This window comes from Corvus moneduloides, chromosome Z (assembly GCF_009650955.1).
Source record: "Corvus moneduloides isolate bCorMon1 chromosome Z, bCorMon1.pri, whole genome shotgun sequence".
Classification (NCBI taxonomy): Eukaryota; Metazoa; Chordata; class Aves; order Passeriformes; family Corvidae; genus Corvus; species Corvus moneduloides.
In genome coordinates, this window is record NC_045511.1 from 65748867 (window position 1) to 65764719 (window position 15853).

Genomic DNA, 15853 nt, shown 5'->3' on the forward strand with positions numbered 1-15853 from the left:
TAACAATTGTCTGAAATATTTTCTATTATTGCTGCTGACACCTTACGAGTTGGCAAAGAGAGAGGAGTTTCCCTGATGATACTTGTCTGAAAATATCATGAATCAAATTTCATCTTGGGAAACTCTTAGAGGGCTCAGTTCCTGCTGGGATCTAGGAGAAAGGTGTACTCAAAACCAAGAGATGATTCTCCTGTAATGTGATTTCAGGGGAAATTCTTAAAGAGTTTATTTTATGGAATTATGTCATCCAGTTCTTCCCCACTTATTGTTGTGCTAGACATAAACTCATGCAATAATGTCCGCATCCTTATTTTCATTGCTTTAGAAGACCAAGGTCTAGAACTTGCTTCAAGCACATTCCTATGTTAAAGCTCTTGATAAAAGCCATAGATGCCATAAAAGATTGAACCTGAATGGGAAATGGAGTGGCCTGCATATCCGTATCTTCCTCTGCATAGGCCAGGATGGTTCGCAAGGATCGTCGGAGGAATTCCTCATTAAACTCAGGTGATTTTCCAACCAGAGAAGCTAGTGACATGGTCACCTGCATCTTCACTCTTGAAAAATTCTTCCAGAATAAAAAACCAAAGACATGAAAGAATGATGGCTGCACTGCAGTTCACATATCCTCTATAAACTAAACCCATTTTCTCCTGACCAGATTGAGTGCAATAGACTCACTGCTCACATAAGTGGCTTCCGGTGCATCAAACCTAATCATGTTTTACCCACTTAAGCCAAAGATCCCTAGTTCTGACATGTGTGTACTTTGGGGCTAGAATGTTCCTTGAAATATGTACGCATGCTTGAGACAGGGAAAGCCAGAAGCTCCCCGTTCCCCTTTTGCACAGGCCAGTGGCCGTGTAGATCACACCACACAGAGGAATAGATGAAGAAGCATGACTGGAAAAACATTCTGGAAACAAATCTGGGAAGCAAAAGACCTCTGGGAGCTTCAACTGATGATGCACTGCACCCATCAGCTCATGGTGTGTCTGCAGTGTATTTTCTTTCTGCAAAGCTTATGCTTTTTACATATCCAAGGCTTTTAAAGCAGTAACTAGTGAAAGAAATTTTGTGCAAGATCAGATGCTATCCAAAAGGCTAATGCATGTCCTTTTCTGCTAGAACATTATGAATCTACATGCATAATGTATGTATTTTGCTCCATGTGTGCGGTAAAAATCAGAGTCTAGTCCTAACACCAAGGAGCTGGTGAAGAATTCCCATTAATACAAGTATACATGAGTTCTACTGAGGTTGCAATTGCATTAGAATAGAACTAAACTGAGTAGTTCTGATGCAGGAATGAAAAAAAAAAGACAATGTGAAGAGTATTGCTTATGCATTGTACAGTCTTTGCTGTCAGAGGCCTACTGTTGCTCCATCTGAAGGTGCATTTACACATGTTGCAGGAAAAAAATCACGTTTCCCTAATCAAAGCAGTGAACAATAATTAAAGCTACTTTCCCCCTACACTTCTAGCACTTCTCTTGGCTCAATGTGAAACAGCAGACCAGGTGACTATCTGCAGATGCATACTATTTGCTGTCGCAACTTCAGTCTTTGTTTCGACTGATCACAAGAAAGGTGGCACAAAATATACTGCTACTCTCAAAATCTTACACTGGTAGAGCTGAAGCTGTATCTCATGAGGAGATAAAGAGTGGCACAGGCTTGAGTCCGTGTAATATCTATGCTGCTGCTGCAGTGATGGAGAACTCTTTGACACAGGTCGGCACACTGTTCAACCTCCTCTTCAAACAGCAAATCTCCAAACTAAGGGAAAGAGACAAAAACATTTATTACTCTCACTTCTAGCCATTAAAACATCATTAGCCTAATGCACAAAAGTCACAGGATTGATTCAGAAGAAGTCTGAAGTTTTCAAAAACTACATTTTATACTCCTTTTTATTCAGACTTCTGATTCCTCTGATGCTGTAGATTCCATTGTTAAGATTTTCTGCAGGAAAGAAGGGTTTGAAAATAGCCTTTGTGTTTTGAAAGAAAGAGAGAGATAGAATAAACTCAGAGTATAATGGCTCCAGGAGCTTTTGAAAAGATCAAATATTGCTAAATTCTTAGAAGTGTGGAGATTTGCTATTTTCAGAAATACATAATGATTGATGAAACATGCAAATACTTCCTCAAGTATATGGAGCAATTTTTAGCTCTTTGCACCAACGCCCTACCCTTCCCCAGGCCTCCAACATGTTCTTCCTCCTATGGTGTGCCACAAAACTTCCACTGCCCAGCTTTCATGCCAGACCCTCCTTTACGGTGTCTTCACAATGCACACAGCAAGCAATAAACTCAGGGGGCAGGATGTCTGTCCAGAGAAACTCTCAGCAGAGACAGCACAGATGCACCAGTACCATATGTACATACACAGGACTGGTAAAGGTGTGTGAGTGAACACAAGATACGGTTTCCAATTTGCAGACCCGTTTCCCAGTTCTCAGCCTTTCTTCAGTCCATTATCTCACTGTTTTGTGTCTAATTTATATTACAAGCCTGCTGGAACAGGGTTTTATCATTTTTATTTGTAAAATAACATCTATATGCTCACAGTATAATAGAAATAATTGGAATGATTGCTTCATGAAATACAGAGCCGAGTCACCTTAACTACGAGATCTATTTCAATGAGAATAACAATTGCTTCACAAAATTCATTACTGTAATTGGAAGTTAGCTCTTAAAGATAAAGTGAAATGAAAACATAATTATTAGTTTCATAACTATTCAGGTATCTACCCTGTAATTAGGCTTTGTCAGCCAATCTGCATTTAAGAGGAGACAGGCATTAATTGGACAGGAGTATCCTGTTTCTTATTTGTATTTTAGAATAGTTTAGGGAAAATAAACATTTAATGGGTTCTTCTTTAGTGGAACTGCTCTTCTTTGCAGAAGGATGAATTTAAAAAAGATTTTAGAGTCCTTATGAAGCACCCAACGTATTATGACCTCTATTATGAAAAAAAAATTACTTTGGGTCAATTTCTGTCCTCATATATGTTTTAAGGTTTGCTGGGGTTTTTGTTTTGTTAGGGTTTTTTTTTTTGTTTGTTTGTTGGGTGGTTTTTTTGGGGGGGGCTGGGTTGGTTTGTTTGTTTTGTTTGTGGTTTTTTTTTTCTGATCTTGAGTTTTTGTATTGGTGATAGAGAAGTGGAAGAGAGATTACGATTTGGCTTAGTTTTCAGGCAGAACAAAGAAGAAAACTGTCAATGTCTTAGAATCTACTTAGAATTTTGAAACCTGTCTGAGAAGTAGAAACCTAGAATGATGCCCTCAATCTCTCATGAGTTTTGATTTCTCTGCTGCCCATCTGATTGGAAACTAGCCTTGCTGTTAAAACAATTTAAATTGGAGTTTATGGAATTCTGTGTGGTTCTTGGCATTAAGACTCCTAATAAAAATCAGAATATATTTGAAATAAAATGAATGGAATCGCTTACCTTTTTATTAGTAAATCTTATATATTTAAGAATAGACTGCTAAACCCACAAGATTATTCAGATTTAATTATTTCATCTTGTGTGGTCCATGAAATAACCTTACAACAGCTGTAGAAATCCTGTAACAACCCTATAGATAGTAATTTGTATTTACATATGCAAGATATATTTAATAAATGTCAAAGAAAAGTGGTAAGTGAATTCACACAACTCTGCTCTAGAAACGCTGCTCTACTAACTTGACTGGAAGCATGAAAACAAAAGTGTATTAGGAGCATACCTTGGCAATGAGTGCTCTGAGTGTAGCAAAGCAGTGAGTCAGGTAAGTGGTGCTCTGATCATAGCCAAGAGAATTTACCAGGACCTTCAAAACTCCTCCCAAGAGATTATCTCTGCATTCTGCTGCAAAGCTTGCCTGCATAGGAAGGAGAGAAACAATAACTGTATGAGATAATTCAGCAATGAACTGGAACACAGGAACTGAAATTCTGCTCTCCAGCCTGTGAGACATCCAGGAGTTTAGAATTTGCGTTTTTTTCATTTGTTAACATCTGCTTCAGAGATGTTTCAAAGCACTTTTGTAGTGATCAAGAAGACAGAGGGGAAAATGCCCCAAACATTTTTGAAGTTCCAAAGACCTCCAATGCATTTTTAAGCTTAGTCAGCTTCTGCAGTGATTTTTGAAGCTCCGTTTCTGTTCTTTCCAATCCTTCATGTACTTTGGATTAGGAACTGATCCTGTGGTGGGCAAGCACCATCCTTTCCCTTGCACCCTTGATTTCCTGAGCATCTAGGCTAAACAGACATACTGGTACATTCTGATCAAACCCACAACCAAAACAGTGGGGAGATTGTATGAGTGGTGTCACGTGAAAATAATGTCCGGTACAACAAATGTCTAGTAGATAAATGCTTTTCTACTAACAGGTTTCCAAGCATGAAGTTTTCTCCTCCCTACCTATGAATTTTTTTCTATTCAAGACTATACAAGTTTACAGAAGATCCTCAAAATATTTTGCACTGTCTAAGAAACAATAGGAGAATTTAATCTTGCTTCCACTGGCTTCTGAGGGAGCAGGGATTGATACTAAGCCAGCTCTACTGTTTCTCACCTGAATGATGTTCTCTTGCATATCAAGAATGATCAGGTTAGCTTCAGTTGCCAGGTTTCCGCTGATCAGCGCTTCTTGGTCTAGCTCAGCTTTTGTCCTGCAAAAAGGAGTTCTAATTAAAGCACGCAGAGAGTACTCCAAGAGTTAGATGACCTGCTGTTTAAACAAAGCCAGAATACATATTATACCATTCTGAATGATCCTGTAAGAGCAAACAATGACAGTAGTGTTCCAAAGTGTTTCTTAAAAACTATGGAGTGAAATTAGCAAAGCTGCTATTGTAGAAGAGCAGTCACAAAGGGGACTTTTGAAAACTAGGCCTCCAGACAGTTCAGATAGATGCTTTTCCTCCTTAGTAGTCATCTGCATAATGGCTACTTAATACCATGTTCAGTTGTTCAGTAAACTATGCTGTGATTTCTGAATGCATTGCCTGTAGCAGGACACAAAACTCCAAAATGGAATAATGGATAACTGATCTGACAAATCCATAAAAAAAAAGTAAAAACGGTAGACTAGGCCAAAGTGGAAATTTCTTCAGTGCCATAGAAGCATTGTTTAATGTAGGCAATTTAAAATGTTGATTCCTGAGACTGTTGACAACCAAAGACAGCAAGTCCATGCAGCAGTGTCCCAGGCCATTTAAGAGAGAACTGAAATATTTAAAACAGACAGGAGATAGTGGTAGGGCAACACATGATACTTTCTTAGCTGAGACTTAAGGACAAGGTCTGGAACACAGTTCCTCTGCAGCTGAATAAGCACAGGAGCAGCTACTAACAAAACTGCATTTTCACACATCTCTTCTGTGCCAGAAACACAAAGAAGAGGCTTTTTTCTTTTTCCTACGCTGCTCAAAAAAGTGCTGTTGCCTGGCAAGAGGCTGCTCTCTTGAGCTTGAGACTAAAGATCCTGTGACATCAGCCAAAGTTCCTCAGGTGCATTTCTGTGGCTGGAGCAACACCCTTACAATCACACTTCTGAGTGGCTTTAAGATGTATAGCTGCTCTGCTATATTCATTTACTCAAAAATAAAACCAGAAGAGCAAAGAGCCATCCTTTAGTGCACAAACAGATAATTCTGAGGAGGGCCAAGAAAGGAAATCAGGGAAGTCATATGGTTATTAACTACAATGACTCAAAGCTACAAAAACCAGAAGGGACTGCCAAAAGTTTAGTGGTATAATAAGGGCAGAAGTCCCAATATGAGTAAGAACTGAACAAATTTAGTGAACTTTATAGGTGTTTGAACTATTTCCAGCAACCACTGAGCTCTGTACATTACCCATGCTGACTGGATATTCTCTGACATGACACATATCTTATAACTGCTGCTACAATCCCAAAGCACTATCTTCCCTGACTCCTGCTAACAGTGCTTCTCGATATTAACACAGCATGTCAAACACAGCTTAGCTGATTTAATGTGGCAAAACATATACCACAGTACTGTATATACTGAGGAGCCAAGAGCAACACCAAATTAAACATTGTAGCAAGCCTCCATGGAGTATTTGATATGGCTCTATCACTAACTAGTGTTTGCCACACTGTTAATAATAAGAAAAAACCTGCAGATAGCTATTTAAAATTCTCCTTCAAGTATTTGTGACCTCTTTGTTGTGTCACAGCAACAGCTGGATATTTCTGCTACATAAACATTTTCTTTTTCTTTGACAAAAGAGGGAAAGGATTGCAACTGTTGATTTTGTAATAAAACATCCGAGGAGAAAGAACAAAACATAAAAACCCCAAGCAGCTTGGTTCTAATAAAAGCAGTATGCATTAATTAAATTACTTACTTATCTGGTCTTTCATTTGCCTGCCGCCACTGAGTCTGCTCCTTTCTCCAGCGCAGATTTTCATTTAGCCCTGCTGATCTGTCATTCCCTTAGAGTGTAACGTATGTCAGTGATATTAAAACAAAAGGGGACATCTGAAGTCTGCTAGCTCACCAAAAGACGGAGATAGATTTCTGTAACAGTCTGTCACAACTAAAGCCATTCAACTTACAGGTTCAGGGCTCTAGTAAAAAGACCCATCACTTTTTTAGTTTAGGATTTTTAGAGCATTAACTTGCTTAATGCCTACAAAAACCAACCCACAGATTTTCCATTTATTAAATGAAGCAAACTTTTCTGCTATGAACAATTTGCTTTTACTGATAGTTTTGACACCATTTCTTGGCTCTTTGTAAGACATTAATATTAATTTTTAGAACATCTTGAAACTTCTTTCTTGACTTCATATTCTTCACATGAAAAGAGCTCAGTCCTAGCTACACCTTGGATAGTTGAAAGCTAATGATATTTTCATCCATGCAAAACCAAGAATGGTCTGCAAGGAGATGGACTGTGGGTGAAAAGGGTGTGAAATTGACAAAGGTGAAAATGGGTAGTGTGCAAAAACTCAACAAACTCTTTATGTCTACAGCCACTTGAGTTCCTCTCAAAAGGCAATGGGGGTAGAGGGGTATGAAGTACCAGCTGGTATTCTGCAGCGCTTCATCATTTCTCCTCTGGCTCCTTCTCCTCTCAGTAAAGCCTCTTCTAATCGGGCTTTTACATCTCGTGACTTCTGGAGCGCTTGGGTGCTAACTTTATCTGAGCTTTGCTTGCCCTGAAAGCAAAGTTAAAGCAATCAACACCAATGCTTCCATTTCTGATCATGAGACCAAATTACATCTCTGGAATGAGACACAACAGGAGAGACCTGTAGAAAGGGCAAAGAGCAATGAATATGATTGACTAATGCATAAAGTCTAATAAATGTTGCAAATGAGGAAAGAGGCACAATATGTCCTGCTAACAGAAGCAAAGATGCAGTTCAGTACTACAGAGAGAGAAATTAACGTTCAGAGAGATGGTTGTTTCAGACAGATCCTCTCAGAGAGAAGAGTCCTGACATTAAGTCCCTGCTCTTAACTAAAGAGTCATCCTTAGTGTCCTGTCCAGTACCTGTAGGAGCGGTCAGTATAATTCGCACCAGAAATAGCCTCAAATACCCAGGTAAAAGAAAATAATTAAACGATTTAGGACACCTTCATAGGACTTCCTCATAGGTTTCAGCTGCATTTTGCTTGATGGCTACTGTCAGTTATTTTATCTGAACTAATTTGTCTAGATTAGAAAAGCGCTAATTTAACCACTGTCAATAACGAATTTCCTCTGGACAGATGGAATTTAAGGAAAAAAATTGAACCAAACCAGGACAACAAAACCACGTGTTGTTTCACTTACCTTATACTCAAAGCATGAAACACAAATGAAGAGGAGGTCTAAAATCCTGTTCAGCTGCACGGATGGAAGGTCTGCAATCCATTTCTGTATTATGTTTTGATCAGCGTTTTTCATGATCCAGAGGAAACAGATCAAAAGGTTGCGAGTAGTATCAGGACCTAATGTGGCACTCTGTCTATAGGGCTAGGAGCAGACAAAGTAAATGTCAATTGAAAGAAGAAAAAGGGGAGGAAGGCCATTTGGATGAAGTAATGTTATTTAAATTTCAGTGAAATCGAATCTCAGGATGGAACTTCAGTAAGTTTGACCTCTTCCAGGTGATAGTTACTGTAATTTTGAATGTATGTGTAAATAGTGAAAGGACCAGTTAAATGCAAGTGAAACACAGAGAGAAGCACCAATTTGCTACATGCTTGTATATTAATTTCCTTATAATAGTGTAGAAAAAGATTCTGTAGCTGTTTGCTTCCCTCCTGCCATACAGTTGCGTCAGCCGAATTGCACAGTAGATAAAAAAAGCACATGAGGAAGGAGATACATCGAGAAAAAGAAGCACCTGAATCCAAAGATTCAGGTAAGACTGGAACTGTGGGGCTGCCACAGTGGCATTTGCTGATCTGAAAATGAGTTTAGGTTTGGTGTGGAAATGGAAATAGGCATGCGGGAGGAAAAAAGTGAACAATGTATGGTAAAGCAGTAATTAAATGACTAGAAGAGAACAGGAGAAGATGACAGGAGGAATATGAGGAATTCTTTGGGGTTGGAGGAAACAAAAATGCAGTTTCTCATGACCGTAGCTATTAGTGGCAAGAAAGGATAAAAGGAGAAAACAAAGGAAGATGAAAACAGATATAAGAAAGGAGATTGGCAGAGCAGTGTACACACCAGGGATGCCAGAGATATTCCAGAGTTCCTGATGTTGACTTGATTCCCTGCAATGGCAAGGGCCACGTTTTGGTTGATTGCACCTGCAGACTCTTGTTCTTCTTCTGGGTTTCCTGTCCGTCCCTTTCCACTGCGAATATCTGAAACTAAATTTGAAATATCCCATTGGAACATCAGGAGCAATCCAGCTGCTGCTGCTCACATGTCACAGTTTTCCATTGGTCTGTAACCTAGCAAAACAATTGGCACCTCCATCCCTGAGACTGTCTGGCTGATGTACCAAGCAGTGAAAGAAGCACAGCATCAGCAAGAGAAATTGCAGCCATCTGCAAAGACTGCCAAATTATTAAAAAATTAAAAATACATAAGCAAACATGAGGTTATCTCTGACATTCAAAGCCAAGCCAGTGCTTTGTAAGACTTGGAACCATCCAGTTCCAGTTCATTTCAGTCAAGAGGAGAAGCACAGAAACTAGACATGGACTTGGTGGTATTCAGCAAAGTATGTAAGTCTGCTAACAGTCGACAGATCCAATATCGCCTGCTGACTTAAACGCAAGTTTTATTTCAGGCATCTAACTGCTTCTATTCCCTGCTGGTTCTTGACATCACTTTCAGCAAATAAAGTTACTTATATCTAAGCTTTGTAAAAATCTTGTCCGATTCTGAGCATCCATTTTGTGTTTTTCAAGTTCTGTTTTTCAGAGAAGCTGAGCCACCAGCTGGACACTATGTGTTCAGAATGTGATCACAGCCTCTTGTGACAGATTCTCAAAGGAAAGACACTCTAAAACCCAGACATATTGGTACACCTGGGCTTCTTCATAATATCTCTTTCATCTACAGTATAAAGATAATACTTAGATTAAAAGAATGGTGTGAGATCTGATTAGCCAATGTATAGTAAATGCTTTCACCTTACCCAATTGGAAGTGCTAAACAACACTTTCATATTAGTAAGGTTTTCGTTATGACAAATGCAAAATATTTTCAGAACCAGTGACAAAAATATACTCTTCAATGTTTATACCTTTAACTAATCAATTTTGGTGTCATGTTAGTAGCAGTAAAAAGCAACAGAAAAAGAGAATACAATCCTATTTCTATAATTTTGGTGTAACATGATGTCAGTATCATTATCAGTATCTTCACTGCTGTCTGTTAAGTATATCTAGAGCTAAATATTTCTTGCAGACCCTGCAGGCTTTATCTGGAAGGTCATAAAATTTATACTAAGAGATACATAGGAGTACTTAGAGATATCTCTCGTCTATCACTTCCTCATGAAGTGAGGGCACTGAAGTTTTTTTCTGTCTGTAAAAATCCAGTTTACTTCTAAGTAAAGAAATATTCAACCTTACTAGACTAATCTCTTATGTTTGATAAATTATTTAGACAAGTCCCTCTTAGAAGCTGAGAAACTGAAAGGCAAAAAGGTCTTACTTGTAAAATCATGGAGTTGCGGTAATGAATCCAAAATTATACCAACCAAAGGGAGGTAAAGAGCTGCAATTTTAATCTTCACCTCTTTTTTGGAGCAACGTGGGTCTAGGTCATGGGAACTCAGCAGGCTAAGGATAGCACTGACAGCTTTTCTTTGCACCTTGCTAATCCTGTTAGCACAGAAACCATCCATAAGTTCTCTTCATGGATCATGCACTAATCAGTTATAAGTTAAAGATTTAATAAACAGAGAGGAGGTGAAAGAAACGAATTAATACACCAATATTCACTCAATAATCTCTTTAAGCAGAGATTTGTTCCTTGCAAATGATAGGTATCTTAAATCTCCAAGACACTTCACCACAATCAAAGAGCACCCAAGTCTTTCAAATGTCCCATAAAAATTCATTGTGGTAAAGAGAGATGCTTAAGGAAAAGCATCAAACTCTGGCCAAAGTTTAGCTAAATGCTTAAGTTCAGACAAAGACAGAGGTGTTTTAGAGGGAAGAGCAACTGAAATTTTGTGTTCTCAATTTGTGTATTTAGCCAACACTACCACCACAAATCATGTATTTTTTTTCACTAGGAGGAACATACTGCAGATAAAACCATAACTGAGTCATTGCTACGTTACAGAGCAACTAACTGAAAAGAGTGGGAGAACCAGGACCGTCCTGGAGTCAAACTATGACCTTGCCAAGAGTAACAGTGTGACCTGATCCCATTCTAAAATCTTCAAACTGGGATACGCACCCCTCGCTGTCTGCGTCCAGTGCTGCTGCCAACTCAGTGAAAAGTAAGCCAGTCAGGAAGTGCTGCTGACGGTATTCAGCTGAGAGATCAAACATACCAGTAATTTTCTGGTCCTGGAAACTAGAGCAGGAGCTGGAGTTCTGGGGGAATATATTAGAAGTGTTAAAGAATGATCTCCAAGACCAACGTTTCTTAAAGAGATCACAGTCACAGTCAAGGTAGCTAACAAAAAGTCTCTACCAGAGGAAAACCACAGACTTTGAAAGAAGGTTGGACATTTTGGAGAAAGACATCTGTTGGTGAAATTAAAAGCATCTGATTTCAAATGAGTTGCTTGCTAGGATGCAATGTCATGCTTTCCATTCTGTGTGAGCAACTCATTTTACACCTTTTGAGATGTAAAATTCCTACCCTGTATTCATTAGTTTGGACAGGATGCAAAGCCAGAATTTTCTCCATGTTTACCATTCTTGTTCTCATCGTTGCAGAGTAGCCATTAGCTATCACAGAGCAAGAAACTGCTTCTACATTAAGAGGGACTTTGGTGTCAGAAGCTGTTCACTGTTCTTCAGCACCCATGATGTCTAGTATGGAAGGTCAGTCAGGAAAGACATGTGGACAGTGTTTCCTTTTGCCCAGGAAATCCTTGGCTGAGCTTGCTGGTAGCTGGCATAATTTAGACAAGCCTTCAATCTGCTCTAACTTATGGCTGTGACTGATACACAGTCAGCCCAGGAATGGAAAGTTGCTGCTATATATGTGTTGTGAACTTCTTAGCCTCTCCAATCATAGGTCTCCTGGAATGTTTTTGTCCCATGATCAGGTGAGCATAAGTCTTAGATGCTACTCCCCACTGCAGCTACTGGGTTTTATGAGTCCAAATTTTGCTTTTAATTTATATTCTTCAGTATTCCTTCCCATTATTTCTGTCAGTCACCTGGGAATAGTCCCTGAGCCCAAATACGTGCAGTATCAGTATACCACACAGTGGCAGCTGTCTTCTAGCATACTGGGTCAAATGAACCCCGGTCTCTTAGCAGCCCCGTATTTTGGACAGTTGTACTCAGGCCCACTCCCATTCAACCTCAAACAGACAGGCATTGGCTGTACAATGTTTGTGTGAAATAATGTTGAAGTGTAGAGCACCCAGTTAAGTGAATTTAGCTTCTCTCAAAGAATTTCAAAAGATTTATTCACAAGGCCATATTTCTACTGAAAGTCTAACTCAAGCTGGGCCGCACTCCTGCAGACAGATCAAAATTACTGCAAGGGTAGTCAGCCGGTGCATTAAATCATGCAAGGGCCACAAAAGCCTTATTGATTTGCGCAGGTTGCACTTCACAGGTTACTCCTAAAGGAGAAGAGAGTTGATGACGCTGCTTGAAGGAAAGATTGATTAAACTAGTATCTGCCAAGCTCTGACTTGCTAGAACTAGTTACAAGAGCTATGTTGATATTTTTTATCCTCATAAGCAGAAGACTCACATTTCCAGCTCTTTGGCATCCAGGATTAGTATTAACCAAATGTATTGTGACATCTGACTGTAAGACTTTGCTGCCTTGCTTTTAGGACCAGGAAAAACTTCAATTAATATTATTTACTGTCACTGACCTGTGACAACCCTTATTAAGGTATGAGATGTAGCACATCTTAGCATCCAACCAATTCTTTGGCAATGACACTCAAAAAAGAAGCCATGAATTTGAACTGCTCCATTACTCAGAGTGTTTTTGTACCTCCCACCATTTTTAGTTTCAATTCCATTCCCCTGCCTCCAAGCATTGTGGCAATTATGGAGCATTCCACTGAAATGCTTCAACCCAGTCCTGACCTCTGCAAGACCACTGAGATGGAAAACAGACAGGCGAGCAGTCTTCGACAGAGGGTTTGCCCCACTGTAAAAAACCAAGAAACCGTCTCCACAGAATGTAGATGAGAAGAGCGCAAGACTGGCAAAACTCTGTGTGGTGTGCCAATCAGCAATTTCTTTCTTGGATGTGTTTGTGAATTCTATGGTCAGGAAGATTATGGGATGTCCTGACATTAAGGAAATCTAGAGCTGTGTCAGTATCAGACCAAGTTTCTGGAGAAATGAGATATGATGAAGGCTGCACGGTCTACTCAGGATACCTGAGTGTTTCCACACAGAAAATCATAAAGTTCAAATAAAAAGGAGAACATTGTCCAAAAAACCACAGAGAAATCATGGACAAAGACACAACATGACCTACTGCAGTGGGGAGAAACCTAGAACAAAGAACACTGCTATTAGAAAAAGAAAGCCTGATAATCCTATTTTAAGCAACACGAAGGCTCAACAGAAATTCATTACTCCAGGATATTGAAAATTGCAGTGTATTAGTCACTAATTTAGATAGTGGTACCATCTACTTCCACCTGGAGAGTAAGAAGTTCCATTAGAAGGCAAACATACAGGAAGTTTGCTGTGTACTTCTGCATGCCATAATTCTCCAAAACAGACGCTGAAATATATACTTGTGGTTGTGTGGATGGGATAAGGGTGTGCCTGTAAACTGGCCTTCAGACCTGTGTTCCTTTTAGACCTTGTATGTCTACCTCAACAGTCCTTTTCTGTGTGCATGTTTTCAAGGAAACGCGTGTCTGTGTCACGTTCAGCTTTAAGTTCTGTAGGTGCAGTTTTGCAATAGTACTCCGGTAGTCTTTCTTCTTCTGTTGCTTTTTTTCCAGTGGGAAATTTTCTCCCTGATCCAACAGTGGCTAATTCTAACTTCAGCATCCAAATACAGAGCAATGTTAAGTATTTTTCTACATGTCCCTCATGTGACATTCATGCAATACCATCTAATGGATGACTACCTGGGAGGATAAGGAGAGGGAGGGAGATGCTGGAGCAGATGTGGATGTCATGAAGAAGAGGTTCAGATTGAGGTAATGCTCATGGCTGCAGAGAATTCTCAGGAACTCAAGTCTCATGGAAATCAGGGTGGAGAGTGAATTCAGCTTGTTTGAAAGCTAGGAAAAACAAACAAAAAGGTGTCAAGTGATGGGCTGGTACTATTTGAATTACCATGCAGTGAAATATCCTGCTCCCTGAAAAGGAAATAGACACTTAGGCCGTGCATGCATTAAAATGCTCACTGCACCTGACTAGTTTCCATACATTAGCTGCGCTTTGTTTGACAGTGATGGTGTCTCTCTCCCTGCTCCCCAGCTGACTTATCACAAGAGATTAACAAATTGTTGCTTTCTTCTCTTCTCCCAAAAGAGAAAGATACTATATTTTTGTCTTTTGCGTAAGACAAAAATGAAAAACAAACTGAACTTTTCTGAATCTGTGGCAAAGTCATAAAATGTCCTGCTAAGCAACACAGGACATCAGTGGTCTTCTCATTTCCCTTCTTATCAACAATGACATCAGTGAAGAATTAGTGACGATACCTAAGGGAACTGCATGCATTCAGGTCACAAAACAGAAGGAAAATGCTCCCCATCAAATACAACTAATAATTTCATAACAACATCCTGTATCACCATTTATTTTTAGTTTTGAGAGACTTGTAAAGCAAGAATACAGATGTATCATTTTGAGTGACTCCCCAAAACCTAAATACTGTCCTCACAGCACTGGAGGAGTCAGAAAGTTGATCCTCATGATCTGCAGACCCTACTGCTGAGGGATGTAAAAAGTAAGGGAAGAAAAGTGGTTCCATGGATGTTTTGCAGCAGTGCAAGCTACGACATTTCTAAAAGAGTCTTCACCTCAGCTCAATTTTTTTCCTGCAGATCACAAATCAAAAGAGGTTTTAATATCATTGCATATGCAATAGGAAATAGGAAATTTACCTGGACCTTTAACACAACTCAAAGGATCTTGATGGATAAAGTAACCAAACAGAAAAAAACATGTAAGCCAAATGCAATCCAAACCATGCATGGTGCCTACCTGATTACAGTAATGTTTGATGAGATTAAACACAAATCCTCGATCCATTAAAGAAAGAAGATCATACAAGAAAAATGCCAGGCTGATATTAATTTTTTCTGCTTGTTCACTTTCCTTAAAAAAAGAAAAAACACCAGTTATAATGTATAAAACTTAGATAAAGGTGGAAAAACTTTTAGAATAATGAAAAAATAGTGTAGGGGTCAGGTCCCAGAACCATCTCAGGGAAAATTACAGGACAAGATTGTTTCAGTTCTCCAGTTCACATGATCTTGTTAAAATTGCACAGAATTGCTTCTGTAAATTATTTCACCTGTTTCACAGCTTTCACAGGGAAATGTCACAGGATGAATGAACAGTTCATTTGTGCACAGCTTTGGGCTGACAACAATGAAATGGAATTTGAGACCTGTTCTGAATTCCCTATTGGCTGCAGCCCTGCACACAACTTTTTTTCTACTGAACATCAGAGAATGCTGGGTTAGGTACTTAAGACATATAAAATATTAATAAAAACCTGTACTGACTTTGCTGATGGAATGCCCAGTATTTTGTTTAGAAATTTTAAGTGTAAAACTGACAGTAACAAAATACTGGTAAGATAAATCCGTGAGGTTCACCATTCAGCACCTAAGCTCTTGTATGCTTGGAATTGGCCTGATTACCAGACATACACAGCCTCAAGTAATAACCACAAAGAACTTCGTGTACCCTCTAAAACGAGGCTACTTCAAACATACCAATTTAAATCATAAAATCTCAACAGCCTGTGTCGTTCACCAAGAGGAATTAGTGGAGATGCCTGAGGGCTCTGCACACATTTAATGCTCAAAACTGACAGAAGAGATGACTGAGAAAAATATTGCCTGTACTGGCACCACTGACTAGTGCAAACAGGTGTGCAGCACCTCAGGGTGGCTACAATTCACTTTTTCATTTTTCAAGCTTTTTGTTGCTGTTCAGGAGTGTATATATATATATATTCCCTACAATCTGGGATTTGCACAGGAAAACATTTTTCTACGGTGAAGAAAA

At 39.2% G+C, this 15853-nt stretch overlaps 1 protein-coding gene across 4 annotated transcripts in view; it reads right to left on the reverse strand.

Moving 5' to 3' along the window:
- Nucleotides 1-15853, reverse strand: part of DOCK8 (dedicator of cytokinesis 8) — a 91651-nt gene that overhangs the window by 15713 nt on the left and 60085 nt on the right. For all 4 annotated transcript variants that reach the window (XM_032096208.1, XM_032096209.1, XM_032096212.1 and 1 more), the window contains 12 exons: nucleotides 14819-14932; nucleotides 13732-13887; nucleotides 10893-11032; nucleotides 10140-10309; nucleotides 8697-8842; nucleotides 7812-7994; nucleotides 7056-7191; nucleotides 6375-6462; nucleotides 4573-4669; nucleotides 3741-3875; nucleotides 1627-1779; nucleotides 410-568 (listed from right to left, as the gene is read on the reverse strand). In XM_032096208.1, the coding sequence (XP_031952099.1) occupies nucleotides 410-568; nucleotides 1627-1779; nucleotides 3741-3875; nucleotides 4573-4669; nucleotides 6375-6462; nucleotides 7056-7191; nucleotides 7812-7994; nucleotides 8697-8842; nucleotides 10140-10309; nucleotides 10893-11032; nucleotides 13732-13887; nucleotides 14819-14932 (1677 nt within the window). The remainder of the gene's footprint in view (nucleotides 1-409; nucleotides 569-1626; nucleotides 1780-3740; nucleotides 3876-4572; nucleotides 4670-6374; nucleotides 6463-7055; nucleotides 7192-7811; nucleotides 7995-8696; nucleotides 8843-10139; nucleotides 10310-10892; nucleotides 11033-13731; nucleotides 13888-14818; nucleotides 14933-15853) is intronic.